We start from the raw sequence: 19,403 nt of genomic DNA, 5'->3' as shown, positions 1-19,403 counted from the left end.
TCTCGCATCCTTCCATTTAAGGCTGATGTTTTTAATGTTGGTTTTTCAGATTTTCCTGAAATGTTTGGTGCCAGTTTTTTTGGGGGGTGGGGGGCGGGGGGGCTTCCTCTTTTTCTCCATCTGGTGGTAACCAATTGATTGGGGTCTTTGCAGGGGCATAAGCATCAGGCATGCAACCCAGTGTCATAAAAATTCTTGCAACAGAAACTATAAATGAAATCCTGACCCAACACATTCAGTTCCAAATTTGAGTGTGTTTTTCTGAAACAGAGTTCTAGAATTTGATTCAAATTCTCTGCTAGCATTATGTGCATACCTTTGTGAGCACTGAACAAGCATCTGTGAAAATAATGAACATATTCCCATTACCTGCCCGGTAATTACTGCATATAGTAATTATTTTATAATTTATAATTACTGCATATAGTAATTATTTATAGTATTATAGTATTTTGTGTGGATGTTCAACATACATCCACACAAAAATCACCACAATGATGTAATCCCCTATTGTAACTTCAAAAAAGGCAACTATGATCTTATAGACAACGATCTCTCATCCCTTGATTGGCAATCTCTATTCACTGGATGCAATACCGTTGAAGACCATTACAACATATTTTTACTTGAAGTCAAAAGAGTCATCAAACTATATGTTCCAACAACAACTCCCAAAACAAAACAAAAAAGCAGATTACCCATATCAATAAGGAAACTTCAATCCAAAAAGAGATCACTCTGGCGGAAAAACAAATCTGGTCACGTTGCCAATTTCAAAAACCGATACAAAAATTTATGCCACCAGATAAAGACTGAATGCACCAATTATCACATTAAACAAGAGGAAAACCTTCTAAGCACCAATTCCACCCGAGCTTTTTACAATTTTGTAAACAACAAACTAAAAGACTCAAGGTCCATCCCTCCCTTGATAGGACCTGATGGTAAAGACTGCAACGACGACACCATTAAAGCCAACATCTTTAACACATTGTTCGGCTCAGTATTTGTAAACAGCAATGGATCATGCCCAGTATTTCCTAGCCGTACCACAGATAACAACAATGATCTAATACATATCGATTTCACAGAAGACAATGTCGAAAATCACTACGCAATCTAAAACCATCTCTATCTATTGGACCGGATGGAATATGTGCCTACTTCTTAAGAAAGCTATCCACTGCCATAGCCAAACCTCTAAGCATAATCTTTGAAAAATCTTTCAGGACCAGCTCCTTGCCTAACCTATGGTCACAAGCCACAGTCATCCCCATCTTCAAAAAGGGAGACCCAAGCCTAGTTGAAAATTACAGGCCAATCTCCTTATGCTGCGTCACCTGTAAAGTCATGGAATCAATTATTAACCAATCCATCATCCTCCACTTAGAGACAAACAACCTACTCTCCAATAAACAATTTGGTTTCAGAAAAACTATCCTGTAATCTGCAACTCTTACACTGCAAAAACATATGGACGACACAACTCGACTAGGGCAAAGCAATAGACGCAATCTACATAGACTTCTGTAAAGCCTTTGATTCAGTGGTACACGACAAACTACTCCTAAAAATAAAATCCTATGGTATCTCTGGACAACTGAATAACTGGATAGAAGCATTCCTGTCAAACAGACAACAAATGGTCAAAATCGGGAGCGTCCTATCAAATCCAGTACCTGTCAATAGTGGTGTCCCCCAGGGCAGTGTTCTAGGACCAACTCTCTTCATACTCTACATAAACGACCTCTGTGATCATATTAAGAGCAATTGCGTTCTCTTCACTGATGAGGTAAAGCTGTTCAATACCACAGACAATACTGCTACCCTACAAAAGATCTTGACTATGTATCTGAATGGTCAAACAAATGGCAACTTCAAATCTCAACAAATAAATGCTCTGTCTTACATATTGGCAAAAAAATCAGAAAATAAAATACAAGCTGAATAGTCAAGATCTTGTTGATGACCCAAGCTCTGTAAAGGACCTTGGAATACTCACCTCTAATGATCTAAGTGCTAGAGCCCACTGCAACTACATAGCTAAAAAGGCATTAAGAGTTGTTAACCTAATCCTACGTAGTTTTTTCTCTGGTAATATCACACTACTAACCAGAGCATACAAAACATTTGCTAGACCAATACTCGAATACAGTTCATCAGCCTGGAACCCTCATTTCGTATCTGATATTAGCACAATTGAGAAAGTCCAGAAATATTTCACAAGAAGAGTTCTCCACTCTTCTACTCGTTGTAGAATACCTTATGCCACCAGACTTGAAATTCTAAAACTAGAAAACCTTGAATTACGCCGTCTTCGGTCTGACTTAAGCATGGTATATAAAATCATACATTGCAATGTCCTACCTGTCAATGAATACTTCAGCTTCAACCATAACAACACAAGAGCACACAATAGATACAAACTCAAAGTAAACCGCACCAAACTTGATTGCAGGAAATACGACTTCAGCAATAGAGTGGTCAATGTCTACCCGACTCTGTAGTCTCTTCCCCAAACCCCAAAAACTTTAACCTTAGACTGTCTACTATTGACCTCACCCCTTTCCTAAGAGGTCTGTAGGGGGCGTGCATAAGCGCACCATCGTGCCTACTGTCCCTGTCCTATTGTTTCTCTTATTCTTTTATTTTTCTTATATGTACCCATTTCATGTATTCACAACTATGTATACACTTATACTTATTATCTTGTAAACAATTGGCAAATCAAATAAATAAATAAATATAGGGAAACACATATCTGTGCCATTAGTTTCCCCCAAAATATAGCACAATGGAAAGGAGAGACTCTTCTATGGCTTAACCTGAAGAATCCAGAGAGGAAAAAAATGTGTCCTTTGATGTATAAACTATAGTCTTTGCCTACTGATTCAATAGGATCTAGGAGGATTAAAACATTTAAACATAGGGTCTGATCTGTCAAGGCAATTTCAAAAGACAGACATTTGAACTGTATCCAGGCATAGACATTTTGATAGCATTAAGACAACTTGCTATTTAAATAAGAATGCAAATAATATCAAAGGTTCAGTGTTTTCTATATAATTTGTCATATATTTCATTCTGTTACATTCAGAATCTGTAATACACCACGTAATTTGATCCAACTACAATATTAAATTTCTAGTATTAAATAAATACCGATATGATACATAAAAATTGTTATGGATCATATACCTAAGAATAAGGATTTATGTAGTAGGAAAATTAAAAGAAATTATAGTTTCTTAGTCTGGATTTATTATATTTTAGAACAGCTTAATTTCTGAATATTCAGTTCATTATATAAAATGTCGCATCTTGTAAATAAAGAGAAATACATGCTCTGAACCATCAGATCACCACACCTGTATCTCAAGCATAGCTTGTAATTCCTTTTCTTGCTTTTCTCTCAGTTTGCATTCTTCTTCAGCTCTTTTTCTTGTTTCATCTTCTGCTTTTCTTTTTGCTAATTCCTCTTCCAATTTCCTTTCCTCTTCTCTTTTACGATCCTTTTTTTCCAGTAGAATCCTCTCTTCCTCAGCTTTTCTTTTCAGCTCTTCTTGTTCTAGCCTTCAAAACACAATATATTGTTGGGAGTACATTTATGTTCTATTAAATATTTATATCATTAAGAACTAGCTCCAAATAAGAAGGTAACAGAACTTGAAGAGTATAAAGAGATGCATTGCATATTTCTAATTAAATATGTGAAGCATATACCCTTAACTTGCACATGTCTGCACAATAACTAAGAGGTTATAGTTATTGATGCAGGGAGAGCAGGATACCTTTCAAGTTTTTGTCTTTCTTGCCTTTCCTTTTCTTCTTGTTCTTTCTGAAGTCGAGCCTGACGTCTCTTCTCTGCCAGAATTCTAGTTGCTTCTTCAGCATCAGTAGTCCCTGCCACATGTTTCCCTAAAAATATGTTCTTGAATTGAATATTAGTCTGTAGGCAGGAAACAAGTTATATGTGCAGTAGAAAGGCACACAATATTACTCTGATGGCTGAATGTTCTACTCAATGAAACTACAGAAACATGTGTTATTATAATATTTATAAATATGCATTCTTGATTTTAATTAATGTTAATCTCCGAGATGCTATCTTCATAGTTTACCTTCCTTAACAAGATTTTGTTAATAATTTCTAAGGGATACAGAACAAAATCACTGTTGATGGTAAAGTTAACACCTCTCCCCCCAAATATTAGTGACAGACTAATTATGTAAAATAATAGTCAACTGAACTAATGTATAACAAAGAATTGTTTTAGAAGCAAAGGCAAATAAATGAGAATCTACCTTCAATGTTTTCAATTTTTCCTATAGAAGATTTTTCAGCACTAGACTGATTTATAGTTTCAACTGGTGATGCTTTAGTTCTCTGACTAATATTCTCCTGCTGGCTGTCTTTAACTGTTTTTGTTGTTCTTTTTTTAGGAGTTTCTTGTTTCAAGTTTGAAGTTGTACGATTTTTCATGGGAGAAGCTGGATATGTTTTATTAGTTTTGGGAGACTGTGGATAAGTCTTTGAGACTGACCTAAAATATAGATTTCAAATAATTCAGTTTTGCCTTATAAAACAAAATCAAGCCAATAATAATTAATCATAGCCTTGGCTGTTTTTCTCAGTCTTATATCAGGTTATGTATGAAACATTAAGCTACAAAATAACACAAGGGAAGATAGAATTGAGTTGGTTTTGTATTTTTTTTTACAAAAGGACAATACAGAATAGTTGCAGTCAGTTTATATAAAATGGAATTAACAATTCATTTAAGAACAGATAAAACAATATTATGTCGTCAAACAATTTAGCTATACCATGACCATCAACAGCATTAACGGAAGAAAAAATAGGAGGGGGGAATCTAAAGAATTGCACAGCTAATTCATGCAATCTTGGTAGTGAATAGGTCATTTTCTAATTGAAGCACCATGGTCAGCTCTGCAAATCAGTTCTGAAACTATGGTTAAAGGAAATTCCAAGTGATATCTGTGTGGTATCTATAAATGTCAAAAAACTATGTATTTTTACTCTTTAAGGCTAATTTCACATCTAAACAATTATGCTTCTATGTAGTCTCTTCAATACAGTATAGCATAATTCAAAGTTATTTTCTTATGATGGGATTAGTTGCACTAATATAATTATAAACATAATTCGGGAAGAAACCTGTGCACACAATAACCACTTCAGGTGTTTGGGACAGATCCCAAACACCTAGGTTTGGTTCAAGCAGGCATGTTCTGGCATGTAGAGAATAGGTAAAAGCCAATGTTGTATGTGATAATAGCTAAAGGGAAAGGAGGAAAACAGCACAGGAAAATCAGGAGCAAGAGTGGACAACTGCTGTGTCCTTGAATTAAAGATGTGAATGTCCAACATGTCTCCTACCCTTCCCATGTTATTTCCATCACTTTCCTTTCTTTACTTTAAGCACAACCATGTGCCACCTTTGAATTTAAATTAAGGATTTCTTAACATAATCTAAGTAAGAATCCTAAGTGTATATAGTTGTCTATAGCCTTAATAGAGGTGACTGTGACAAAAGATGATGAGAACGTAACCAATAATTTCAATAGCAACATTTTGGGAGACAAGGGCAAGGTTGAGAGATTGGCTAAAGCAATCATGGACAGAAGAAAAAATGAAAGAAGGCATTATTTTAAATATAATTGCTACTGCCAATGTCATTTTGAAGAGGGAAAATTTGACTTCTATCAGGTGGAATGGTTCGGAAAACCCTTGTTAAGCAAAGTGACTGAATACTTTTGGGAGTCAGGACAATCTCACTGGCAAGATTTATGTGTTACCTATATAGTTTGGCTTGCATTTGTAGAGCCAAAACTAGAAATAACACCTGTATCTGCTTAGTACCTGTATCTGCTGCTGCTATTTTGTCAGTATAAATCTATCAAGCATAAACTTGAGCAACAAGAATGCAGATCATTTCACAGAAAAAAAAAGTTTTATTCTGCATGATGAAAACAATACATTGTAAAATAAAAACTGTGTACATTTAAAGTTACTCAGAGGACAATGAAAATTTGCAAAACATTCTTACTTTGGAGTTGTGGGTGAAGCTGATTGTTTAGATACAGCTGCTGGAGATTCAGATTTTTTTAAAGGAGATCCAAAACCAGATAATGTGCCAAGTGTTGTTGATTGTTTCTTTTTCTTCTCATGCTTAAAAAGATAATATAATTTGATAATCTGAGAAAAACAATTATTCAGTATGTTTGTGTAGATATAAGCACACACATATATTCCTGTATAAATATACATACATAGACCTGCCTTTTGCATAAGAAAATATCACGTGTTTGAAATTTGTATATTCACTATCCAAACTCTTGAGCTTTAAGAACTTTTTAACTTATTTTCCTTTGTGCATACTGTATGGTACCAAAATCAAGCCTGCAAGACCATTCATGCATCCATTAATTGAGTAGGAAGAAACCTTAAGTTTAAATACCTGAAAGCATAAAAGTCCTTTATACTCCCAGAGGACAATCATATATTGTGTCTTCATTCTTGTTTGCTATACAGGTTTTAATCAAACCCCAAACCTTATCAGTGAGTCTGATGCCAAGTCAAGCCAAGTGTGCACTACCAGAAAATACCTAGTTCCAGAATCCTTTCGGTTCAGTTTTCATTGCTTAACCATTATCACTCCAGAAAAAACAGCTCGAGAAGGATCATTAAGTGTTGTACCTTATGATTCTCAACTCCTGACGAATGTATCTTTTCTTTCATGTATACTGAGAGTATTTACATCAAGACAAATTCCTTGTGTGTCCAATCATACTTGGCCAATAAAGTATTCTATTCTATTCTATTCTATTCTATTCTATTCTATTCTATTCTATTCTATTCTATTCTATTCTATTCTATTCTATTCTATTCTATTCTATTCTATTCTATTCTATTCTACACAATGACTACAACACTTCAGCAATTCCACAGACAGCTCACTAAACTACCAGTGTCTTACTCCAATATTTGTCAGGATTTCCTTGACCAACTAGAAAAAAAAACCTTAAAGAATAGTTTCCAAAGATTCAAAAACTTAAAAATAGATTTACTGTGAACTGAAGTATTGTTATAAAGTATTATGAAAGTAAGTATAACTGCTGTGCATCAAATACAAGTCCTGTTTATAGTGAAACCAACATATGAATTTGTACCTCTTTCTCCTACCCAAATGAAGCAATGATATTTCTCTCTTTTGAATAGGAGGGATGATTTCCACCTTATTGTTATTTTGATAAGGAACCAATCTGGTTATTAAGGTACTTACTTTTGACTATGTGAGATTTACAATAGTTGTCACAGTATCAGAATTAAGTAGCAATCCAAATGAACCAGTTAGCCCAAATGATGAACCAAGTAGTCCAACAAATGGAAAAGAATTATCATATACAAGCCATTTTCTAGTAGAGACCTGCTATCAGTACAGTACAACTCCCGTGCCTAATAATTTCCCAGTTAGAGAAAGATGACAGGAGTCAAAGTATGTTGCTGCCTACTTTGCTCAATATAAATAGTGGTTTAATGTCTTAGATGTACAAGCCAAGGGAAGAACAGAAACAAAAAGAATAGGAGCACATTTTCTTCTTTTTTCTTCATTGCAATTTATCCAGTTTTCCACCAATGGCTAAGCAGATCTCTGTTAAGGCTATCAGATTCTGGGTTGCCTCAATAAATGGCTAGGAGACTGGACTTGATGATTCCTTTAAACTATTATGAAAATGAAATGCGAATTACAAACAGCTCATCTTAAGTTTAAGTAAAACTTTCAAGATGGCTATTTACAAACCCTACATTAAACCAATGTGGTTCTACATGGAGTTGCCCTTGGAAAGCAATTTGAAATTACAGCTAGTCCAGAATAAAGCATTTTTGGCAATTATGGGCATACCAGTCCAAGTAAAACTACTGCTTCATGAGCTGCACTGAGTTTCTGGGTACAGTTCAAAATCTGAATTATGACCTAAAATTGTTCGTAGGGTCTGGTTATATGAGCCATCTTCTGTCCATAGGTTTTACTCATCCTGTATGATCAGACAGTTAGCATGTTTCAGGTCCCATCTCTTAAACGGTGCTATTTGATGAGACTTACGAAACATGTCTTCTGTTGCAGTACCTGCCCTGTGGAAGAACATTCTCTCCCAGAGATTCATCTAAACTTTTTCAAAATATTTCCTTAAAATCTCATTTTTAGCCTAGTCTTGGACTAGAATGTGTGTGGGTTCTTTGCATGGTACATGGTTTTATTTTAGAGCTCATGGTTTTGTGACATATATCATGCTTGGTAGACTTGCAAAAAAGCTAAAAAATGGATTCAAATGCACACTTTGATATAAAGGATTTTAAAGATCAATATTCAATTGAAACCAGAATTCTTCCTTTTAGGATTAATGAATAGAAAAAAACCAGGGATGATTATTCCAATATATGATTACTGTGGCAAGTTAACTATGTGTACAGAGATACTATATATATATATATATAAAATTTTTCTTTATTTTTCTTCAATTCCTTGATTGTATTTTTTTTCTTTGATTGTTTTTTTCTTTTTGCTTTCTTACTTTATATTATGTTTGTATTAGTATCTATCTTCTTTAAAAGTTTTAATAAAAATTATATACAAAAAAGCTTATAATTTTGTTATGGGGCCGCCAACGGCTGCCTCGGTGAAATACTCTCTAATGGTTACTTTATTTTTTATTATTCTCTGCGATTCACTACAGATTTCATACTCATGAGACCATCTGCTAAGTATTAAGCAATGTTTCTTTAAAGAGCAGCTTTCTGTGTCCTCACCCCACCCCTGTCTTTATAAACAAGGAAGAGATTCTAACTCAGGAAGAAGCAAACTCCCCGGACCGATGGATTACAACAAACCAACAGAGAAAGAAATGGCAGAGAAGGAGACAAGGTAAAAGAGCAGGAATTTTGAATATACTAAGGAATGGGGGGGGGACCCCTCTCCCTTCAATCTTTTTGACTAATTTACATTCACTTGCTAATAAGATGGATGAAATACTCCTTTTAAATAGATGCAATTCTGATTTTTACAACTCAGCAGCTCTCTGCTTTACTAAAACCTGGCTAAATGAGGAAATTGATGACAACAGCATGAATATCCCAGGGTTTCAGATAATAAGAGCAGATAGAATTGCAGAGTCATCAGGTAAAAAGAAGGGACGAGGGTTATGTTTATATATTAACAACAGCTGGTCTCAGGATATAACTATAATATATAAGTTCTGTGATGAAAACTTAAGAGTTTTATTTATCAACTATAAACCATTTTATTCTCTATGTGAGTTCTCCTCATTTCTCCTAATAGCTGTGTATGTTCCCCCACAAGCTTGTGTAAACAAGACATTATGAACTCTAGCTGACCAGTTCATGGAGGCTGAAGCCAAATACTCAGATTCTCTTCCCATCATTTTAGGAGATTTTAACAAAGGCAACTTAAGGAAAGAGCTTCCAAAATATTTTCAGCATGTCAATTGTCCCACCAAAGGCAAAAATACTTTAGACCATTGCTACATAATACTAAAAGATGCTTATTGGTCTTTACCATGTGCAGCTGTGGGACACTCTTATCACTGCACGGTTCACCTTGTACCTGCTTACAGACAAAGACTTAAAACCATTAAACCAACAATTAAGTCAGTGAAGATTTGGATCGAGGAGGCAAAGCTAAAACTACAGGCTTGCCTTGATTGCACTGATTGGAATGTTTTCGAAGATACCTCTGCAGACTTAGATGAACTCACAAATACTGTAACATCATATGTCAGCTTCTGTAAAGATCTATGTGTACCGACCAGGAACTTGTGAATATAGAATAACAATAAACCTTGGTTCACAGCTAAACTTAAGCAGGTACATTGCTCCAAAGAGGAAGCCTACAGAAAAGGTGACAGAATGCTGTACAATGAGGCAGATGATACAACAGTAATTGGTCTCATTTGGGAGAACAATAAATCCACAAACAGACAAGAGGTTGAACAACTAGCTCTGTGGTGCAACCGGAACAATCTGGAACTGGACACACTCAAAACCGTAGAAATGGTGGTAGATTTTAGGAGAAACCCTCCCATACTACCACCTCTTACAATACAAGACAACACAATATCAACAGTAGAGACATTCAAATTTCTAGGTTCCATCATATCTCAAGACCTAAAATGGACACCTAACATCAAAACGTTATCAAAAAAGCACAACAAAGAATGTTCTTTCTGCACCAACTCAGAAAGCTCAAACTGCCCAAGGAGCTGCTGATGCAGTTCTACAGAGGAATTATTGAGTGTCATCTGCACCTCTGTAACTGTCTGGTTTGGTTCTGCAACCCAACAGGACAGACACAGACTTCAGAGGATAATTAGGACTGCAGAAAAAACAATTACTACCAACCTGTCTTCCATTGAGGACCTATATACTGCATGAGTCAAAAAGAGGGCTGTGAAAATATTTACAGACCCCTCACATACTGGACACAAATTGTTTCAACTCCTTCCCTCAAAACAACACTATAGAGCACTGCACACCAGAACAACTAGACACAATAATAGTTTTTCCCCGAATGCCACCCCTCTGCTAAACAAATAATTCCTTCAACACTGTCAAACTATTTACAAAATCTGTATTACTATTACTATTCATCTTCTCATCACTCCTATCACTCATCCCCTCCACTTGTGACTGTATGACTGTAACCTTGTTGCTTGTATCCTTACGATTTATATTGACTGTTTCCTAGTATGATTTGATTGCATATTTCTACCCGATGTGTTGTACCTTATGATTCTTGACAAATGTATCTTTTCTTTTTATGTACACTGAAAGCATATGCACCAAGACAAATTCCTTGTGTGTCTAATTACACTTGACCAATAAAGAATTCATTCATTCATTCATTCATTCAATCAATCAATCAATTAATATTATACGAATTCAGAGTCACACTGGAATCAGGCAGCCTAATTAATTAAAAATAAGTAAACAATGTACAATTAAACTTTATATTTCATTTATTTCATTGAAGCTCCTGCAAATGTAATTATCAAAACAAACATTAATTTAGTCATTAATCTCCCTTCTCAGAGGAGGAAACCAAAAGCCCACAAGTGGAATCTGAGTGTAACAATAGCCTTTCCACTATTTTAATCAACAGCTAAAATATTTATATAATTTCAGTATTAAGTTCTGATGAAGTATCAATAAATTGCAAAATTGTTGTCAATGAATGATTGATACAAAATCTGAGAAAGCATTATGTTATACAGTGTGTGTGGAATAATACAACAATAAGAAAAAAATCACCTCTATTTAACCATATCTTATAATAGATAGCCAAGCTAATTGTGATACCCTTATGCAACATAATAATCAGGAGCTTTTTACTTTTATGAATGTCTCAATATCTAGAGAACAATAATTAGACAAAGCAAAATCCCAAAAATACTAACAGTTCATTTCAAATGCAAGAATGCTTCATATAAGAATTCTTTCTTAACATTTTTGTTAGGGAAAGATTGAAGAAAAGAAAGTAGAGATCTGTATTTGTATCTTTATCCTGGGGAAGCAAAATATAAACCAACATATAAGTTTATTTTTTAAAAAAGATGTGAGTTAGTAATTTTCAAAACTACCTGTGAGACTTCACTTGTACTTGCTCCCTTCATTGAATCTGACATGGAAGCAGATGCTGCTTTCTTTTTCTCCACACTTCGAGTGGGGGAAGGCTTGTAAGAAGTTTTAAGAGGGCTGGCTGGTGCTACACGAGGACAGATATGGAATACTAAAGAGTTATAGTACAATAGCAAGTTCATTAGGAGACATAGACAAAGAAAGCAAGGAAAAGAGGAAAGAATCATTTTATTAGAAACAACCAAACAGATACTTTCCCAAAGCATTAATGGTCTTCCCATTTTAAACAGCCATAACATTTTTGCTCAAACAACTTAACATTAAGCACATAAGCATATAAGCACTTTATTTGCAAGTGTTGGGACATTCAAAATTCTTCATTTTCTAATAAATTACTGCTATGAGTTAGTAAAATCAGGAACACATATAATGTAACAACCTAAACAAATGAATAGACATGTAAGGTTGAAAACAGACCTATCACCCCCAGTATAGTTTTAGCTATGAAAATTTCACTGGCTAGATGAATCATTTTAAGTCCTTCATTTAGTGTTAACATGGTGAACCCCATATATTTTGAACTCCCTGTGTGTTTTATGAATAATCTTCTAGACTCCTTAAATTCATTATTTTATGGGAAAATTTGTTTTAAGTAACTAAAATATTCCTGAAGATATTAGCTTTACCTGAATCATTATACCTCTCAGAAAGCATTAAAGTACTTCTGCTTCTGGCTAAAGAAGCTTGTGTGGGAGTCAATAGTCGAGAAATGATAAAATTTTCCACTGGACTAAGGTGCATGCGATGAGCTGAAGGATGGGAGCAAATGAAAAAAATAAAGAATAACCACTTTTAAAATGTGCAACTAAACATAAAAATAAACAAGATATACAAAAGAAATAAACAATTACAACAAAAAATAAAGCTAAACATATTTTAAAATTCAAAACCTTTAATTTAATTCTTCCACAAAAAATGTTTCATTGTGTAATCCACATTAGGTCTTGGTCAATCAAATAAATATATTAAATTACTGTATTAGCATCTATTAGAATTAGACATAAATGGCAAAACACTTTATTACTAAAGAGGATTGACAGTTTCTTCATGAATTGAATTTATGAAACAATAATCAAAAGTATAATTTTATGGTTAGCCAATTAAGTTCTTACCTACAATATTAAATGTTCTATCATCTTTGATAGATACATTGAAATTTGGGTTATATATTGATTGGTATACTCTTGTGTGATATTCTAAACAGAGGTGATCAGGAAGGAGCATGAGAGAGTTATTTTGTTTGGGCCTTAAATTCAAATTTAAGAATCTGCTTTATTTAGTAAAAAATATTCAAATTATGTTTTGTTCAATCTCTATATTCTGCCATTTTTTTATTAATGGTCTTAAGACGTACAGACTTCTTGTGATTTTTGCCATTGGCCTGGTAACAGCAGGTATGCTACAGTGCAAATTCCATATGAATTTTAGAATTCAATTATATGTGAAGGTCAGAAGAAATATGCTTTAAGCCACAGTTAATGAAAACGTCTCAGAAAATAGAATAGAAAAAGATAATTTCAGAACGAATATCATGCAGAAGACTGAATTTTATTTCAATCAGCACATAGTCACCGGATGAGTGAAATCAAGTGCACAGAATTAGTAAGAAGCATATTTAGATAGAAATTCTATAAACATCAGTGAAAAATAGAAAGCGCCTATAAGTGCATACCTAAATTCTTGAAGGTGGTGAAAGAAAAAGAAATTATTGCCAACATATTTTTCTAAGTCCTTTTCTGTAATAACACATTAATAACTATCCAATTCTATCGGAGGATGAGCAATCTGAATTAATTACATCTAGTCTCAAATGCAAGACTTATAGACTTCAAGTTTGCATAACACATGTACAAAAGAGATCTGTATCACAAATTCTTCCTCATTTGGTTACTTTCTTTTCTCTCAAGGTTGAGCTGAGATCTTTCCAAAATATATTCTGTCTGGCATTGTACCATGAGAAGAGCTCATGCAGTTTCAATTCAACCTGCTACTATATATACAAACTGAATTTATACACTAGCCTCAACACTAAAATAACCAGACAAGCTCTGTCTTAACAGCCTTGCCATGAAACACAAATAATACCACAATGAAATTATTAGTTGCTTTCTTCTAATCAGTTACAGTTATTTCAAGTGTTACTTTACTCAAATGGAACATCTGAATCCTAACTCCTGAAAAGATGCCTGCTTATCTGGTGCCACCTGACCATAGAAGAAACCTAACAGTGTGAAAGCAAGGGTTTAAAACAAAATTCTTGTTTACATTCTATCCAAAGTTGTCCCACAAATAAAATAATTGAGCATTTAGTACTTTTTGTTATATTAACCACTATAAAAGCAACTACACAGAAAATATATTTTGTATTATTTAACATTATTTATAAAAATGGCTGAACAATTTGAATCCAAAGCATTTTAAGAAATTATACAACTCTTCAGAATATTTTAAGTTTATATTCATGCCTTGTTGCAATTCTTATTACAATCCTTTAAGAAGGGCATTATTATCCTCAGCTTAAGATGGGAAACTGTGCCTTGTACAAAACCCTATATTTTGGAAAAGAATCTATTTCTAAATGCAATTTCTTAGCTACCACACTATTTATATTTCACTTGAAAGCAAGTGCCATTTTGCACTATATTTAACTCCAGTACATGAATACTGGAAGAATCTCCTTTTTTGTATACAGTATATAATAGATGTAATAATGGTAACAACATTTTAGATGAGCAGTTATATATGGAAGTTAAAAATGTTTCAGTTTTTTAAAGAAAAATACACTGTTACAGCACAATTCTGTCTTCTTTTCCACACAATTGCAATGAGTTAGGAAAATACTCTCAAACCATTTTGCTGGTAGAAAAAAATGTCAGAAGGGAAGTCGGCTATTGGAAAATCCTCAGTATAGTTCTTCCATTAGTACAGTTTTTTGTGATTGAAATCCAAAACTATACTGATTCCAAAGGACAGATACAAGGTAGGTCCTGTTCACTTGTGTAACAAAGTTTGTGTGTATTTTTGTGTATGTGTATATATGGGTATGCACGTGCAGTCTGTCTGTCTTATCCCTTGGTCAAGAGACAAGTCAGCAAGGCTCTTGTCTTCTCGTCTTGTCCTAGTTGCGATGTTCTACCTGGTGCTCTTAAAGCAATAGCTCAGTAACATATAATATGCATTCTCTACTAACTCTGTTATGAACCAGATATAAACTAGAAATACTTTAAAATGTGATTAAAATTTTTGAAATGACTAATGATAAACATGTAATTATAGCAGTCTTGGTTCCTCCAAAGATACATTTTCAGCATCACAGTGACTTTTGTCCTATTTATCAAAAGATTAACTGATTGAAAAAAAAGAACAGTAAGGAAGAAAAGTGGGAGAGGCGGGGAACAGGCAGATAAAAAGAGGAAGGAATGCCTTGGAACTAAAAATAGAGGATATTTCTGTGGCAACAATGAGCAGCACATTCACTTGCCTTTATCAATGGAATAAGTTATTGTTGCTATGGAGGAGGAAAGACGTTTATTGATAGGCGACTCCATTTGCTTTGGCAGATTCATTGTAGAAACTGAAAGTTTGTCACATGCTGCAGAGAGATGCATTGAAGAGATTTATATTCATTCCGCAATGCTAAACATTTTGTTACCATGGATCTTTAGAATGGGTCACAACAAAGAATGAAGCACATCTGTCTGGCCATATTATAAGCTTTACTTTAAGGTTTTCTCCTTAAAAAAAAATCAACATTTCAATTTAAATTTAGTTCATTTGGATTCTTATCTGTTTTTTGAAAGCTGCCTATGCAAAACCTATCAATTTAACAATTAACAAATATTATTTCAAAACACTGATATATTTAATCAATTAATTAATATACTCTATTGGCTACATCTTAACACTTATACAGTGTCTAGTGAAAAGATTTTAATAACGCTTCTTATTCTGAATTCCCCACTTTAAACCCAATCATATACCTTCCTAGAACAAATAGTAACCCTTCCATGAAACTCCCCATCTTTGATGAGTCTAAAAGTTAATACATATTGTAAGGTTATTTATCTAATCCCCCAAAATCAAGCTCATATTTATACAGCTTCTGCTTCTTAATCATACTGCTATGGCTCATGATTTTATTCTTAGTTATAAAACTCCTACGTTTCTCTATCATTGTTAAAAACAGTTCCAAAAGTGAGAATGTTGGAAACAATGTGAATCCCTTCATGTATGACATATTTTGAAATAAATCATTACTTCACATTGGTGTCTTTTCTATATTCTGTGACGCACAGACACTGAACACGTACACTGTGCTATGCGCAGACATGATCTTGGAAGAATGTGACTCTGAATTCTGCTGAAATCTATATAAAATAGGCCTATCTGATTAGAGATCCATATTCATGTATCTATTAGCAAAAGTAAGATTAATGGCTGTCATTGGGTACAGCTCTACTTCCTCTTTTAATGTATGGAAAATTGCTCTGATACGTCATAGGAAAAGACAAAATGAACAAATGTATCTTCCGCTCCTATGTATATGTTATTAAGCAGAGGCAACCTTCTACATAAAAACACATGCAAATTAATTTTAATAATTAAGCTAAATACATAATTGAAAGACAATTTGAGCTATAAGTGAACTGTTTGTACCTGGACATTTAAATATATTAAGTTTTAATATACTTAGTATACATGCGAGGCAGCAAAATAAGATATTGTTGTTCTTATTTCTACTGCTTCAAAGTAACATTAGTGCTTATATATATATACTGTGTAATTGAAATATTTTCAGTAAGTTGTTTTTCTACTTATTTTTCATCTGTAGTCTCATATATGATACATGAACACACACGTGGACCCCACAGGTGGACAAAGGAGATGAACAGGTCAAATGCTAATGGAAAAAATATTTGAAATATCAGTGATGCTGAAATGCTGAGTATGTTTCACCTCAATATGACAGAACTGACAAATACAGTGAGGTGCCTATGTGCAATTCACCAAGCCCTCCTGCTGCACAATTTCCATTTATTTTAATGGGATATGTAAATGAAAAAAGGGCAACAATAGCACTTGGGAGAATTGGCCCTGAATTTCCAGTAAGAATGCTGTTATAGATGTAACTGAAATAACAGAGAACACAGCCATTAAGGGAAGGACAAGACTAGTGGATATGTTATAGTGATAAACAACACAATGGCACTGGGAGTTTCTCAAATACCATTGTAGGGTTCAGCAGCAACAATTGAAACCACAGGGTCTGGAAGAAGAGTGTTGACAGCTAAACCTAGAAGGGGTGGGGCATTTTCTGATTCACCTACATCACAGAAAGAAAGAAAGAAAAAACCAGAGCAAAAAAAGATGACAATTACATCAAGCCTGAAAACCCAATAATACAAGAATGTTAATGTGTATGTTTACAGAAACATTACTAGACTATCCTCATGATGTCTAGCATGTCTACTTTTACAATAAAATATTAATACAAAATCATTTAATTTTGATAAGGGTTAGACTAATCAGGCGCTGTTTATAATTAAAGAAAATATTTTATCAAAACTTACTGGAAAAAGCTGATGAATTAAAAATATCAGTTTTTTCAAAAATCATAAAAAGCAGAATATGGTGGATGGTTTAATTTAAGCAAATGCTTAGCAAATGCTATTCATTTTTTGCTGAAAATACTGCACAGTCATGAAGAACTCCCCTGAGCTTTTATGAGCATCTGGAATTAAAAAAATACCTGCTGCAAAAGTATACAAAGCTGATGGCTAGTGATATTAACATGATTTATTTCAATTGCATTTATTTCTTTTCTAATATTATCTGCACTGATGCTCTGGCATACCTAACTTTTAAGAAAGAATCAAAATGTAAAATGTAATAAGCCATAGAAAATACTTCACGAATGATGCCCTTGACTCTTTCTCATACTCTATAGTATTCTATACAGAGGAGGAATTCTGCAGCTTTCTTTTCAACTCAAGTATTTCAGTTTAAAATCTGCAATGCAGCCAGTCAGTCTCACCTACCATCTCTGTCGCCTGAGCCTGAAGCCAGTCCTCCTCCCCACGACCACCTCTTCTGTTTCTGCTCTAGCTGCTGACTTCGTTCCTTGGAGCGCCGCATCATTGCTTCTAATCGTTCCTATAAACAATTCATGCAATGTCATGGTGTTTTGTTTTGTTTTTAAATCAGCCCTCATCTAAAAAGCATATTTTAAAAAAAAGATTGATTCTGACAGTACATATATTTAACATTTTTATTATCAGCACTGCTAAAAGAAATTAGGATTTGCATCATATCCACTCACCTCTGAATATAAATATCCTTTGTCTGCAGTTACTCTTAAGGTTGCTACAGAGGCTGAAGTTAGTAATACAAGTTAGATCACCTCCAGCATCTGTCTCTGCTGGCAATACTGCTACTGCGTGACTGTCTGGACTTAATTTGTTTAAGAATAATGCATGAGAAGTGGTCGCTCTGTCATCTCAGCAGAGCTATGCTTTTTCCTTTCAATGTACAAACTTGATTACTGTAATTCTTTCCAATCTCACAAAGATTTCCTTATTTTAATCAGTTTCAATATTTAAGAACAAAATCCAAAATGCAACTAAAAATATTATTTCTAGTTATTCTTATTATCTCTCTACTAAATAAATTCCTATTACACTGGATAGGTTGGGGATAAAAACATTCTACCCTTTTGTTTCACCAATTTTCTTCATATTTTTTATATTATCCCACTGAGCATAATGCACAGTCATCTTCCTATTCCCCATTTCCCCAAATCCATTTCCCAAACTTGATTGCATTCTGGGATGTGATAGATTAGATTAGATTAGATTAGATTAGATTAGACAGACAGACAAAGAGGTAGATGTGTATATATATGTGTGGAATGGAATAGGAATAAGAGTAGAATAGAATAGAATTTGGAAGGGACCTTGGAGGTCTTCTAGTCCAGCCCCCTGCTCAAGCAGGAGAACCTATATCGTTTCAGACAAGTGACTATCTAATCCAGGGGTGTCAAATTGAAGGCCCGTGGGCTGAATCTGGTCCATGGGGTACTTAGATCTGACCTGCAAGGCTAGCCTGGAAATATCAAAGGACTGACCCACTGTGCCTCTGCCGGCCAAAATAGCCACTGGTAAGGCCGTGCACAGCCTGTTTTGGGCCAGCAGACTGCTGCAGGAGGCTGTGGAGGCCAAAACCACACCATGGGGTGCTGTGGGTAGGCTGTTTTTGGCTGGCACAGAGCTGCAGGATGCCATGGATTTATTTTGTGGATAAATCTACTCAGATATGATGTTGAGCACCATTCATTTGCATCCATATAAATAGAGGTTACCAATACAGATCTCAACAATCATAATGTTTTCTTTTTATACTAACTAACATTATGAACCCAGGGCATCTGTTCATTTATCTTTGTAATAGCTTCACACCTTCACACTCCTGTTCATACAAAAATATGCAAAAAAAATTCCCACAGGGGACTATTAAGGCTCCAAGAAAGTGACTAAGCCCAAGGGTATTTTCAAGTCTTTAAGGAAAGGTCCTGATTAATGGTGGAGAATCTTTACTGATCCTAAAAAGATAATATATGTAATAATACACATATCTATCTTTAAACTGCCGCAAGACTCTGCTTTCTTTG

At 34.4% G+C, this 19,403-nt stretch overlaps 1 protein-coding gene across 18 annotated transcripts in view; it reads right to left on the bottom strand.

Annotated features, from left to right (window-relative positions):
• Positions 1 to 19,403, bottom strand: part of MAP7D2 (MAP7 domain containing 2) — a 77,626-nt gene that overhangs the window by 20,654 nt on the left and 37,569 nt on the right. For 6 of the 18 annotated variants that reach the window (XM_087966932.1, XM_087966941.1, XM_087966937.1 and 3 more), the window contains 9 exons: positions 17,776 to 17,890; positions 16,965 to 17,060; positions 15,219 to 15,329; positions 12,364 to 12,486; positions 11,680 to 11,828; positions 6,072 to 6,193; positions 4,306 to 4,544; positions 3,792 to 3,918; positions 3,369 to 3,573 (listed from right to left, as the gene is read on the bottom strand). In XM_087966932.1, the coding sequence (XP_087823058.1) occupies positions 3,369 to 3,573; positions 3,792 to 3,918; positions 4,306 to 4,544; positions 6,072 to 6,193; positions 11,680 to 11,828; positions 12,364 to 12,486; positions 15,219 to 15,329; positions 16,965 to 17,060; positions 17,776 to 17,890 (1,287 nt within the window). Of the gene's footprint in view, positions 1 to 3,368; positions 3,574 to 3,791; positions 3,919 to 4,305; positions 4,545 to 6,071; positions 6,194 to 11,679; positions 11,829 to 12,363; positions 12,487 to 15,218; positions 15,330 to 16,964; positions 17,061 to 17,775; positions 17,891 to 18,056; positions 18,145 to 19,403 lie in introns of those variants that run through there. The other 12 variants (XM_026674916.2, XM_087966944.1, XM_087966945.1 and 9 more) reach the window with 7 other exon arrangements.

This window comes from Notechis scutatus, chromosome 5 (genome assembly GCF_049901735.1).
Source record: "Notechis scutatus isolate UNSWTSFEM ecotype Mainland chromosome 5, rNotScu1.2, whole genome shotgun sequence".
NCBI lineage: Eukaryota > Metazoa > Chordata > Lepidosauria > Squamata > Elapidae > Notechis > Notechis scutatus.
Note: the sequence above shows the minus strand (reverse complement) of the source record. Positions and strands in the feature narration are given on the sequence as shown.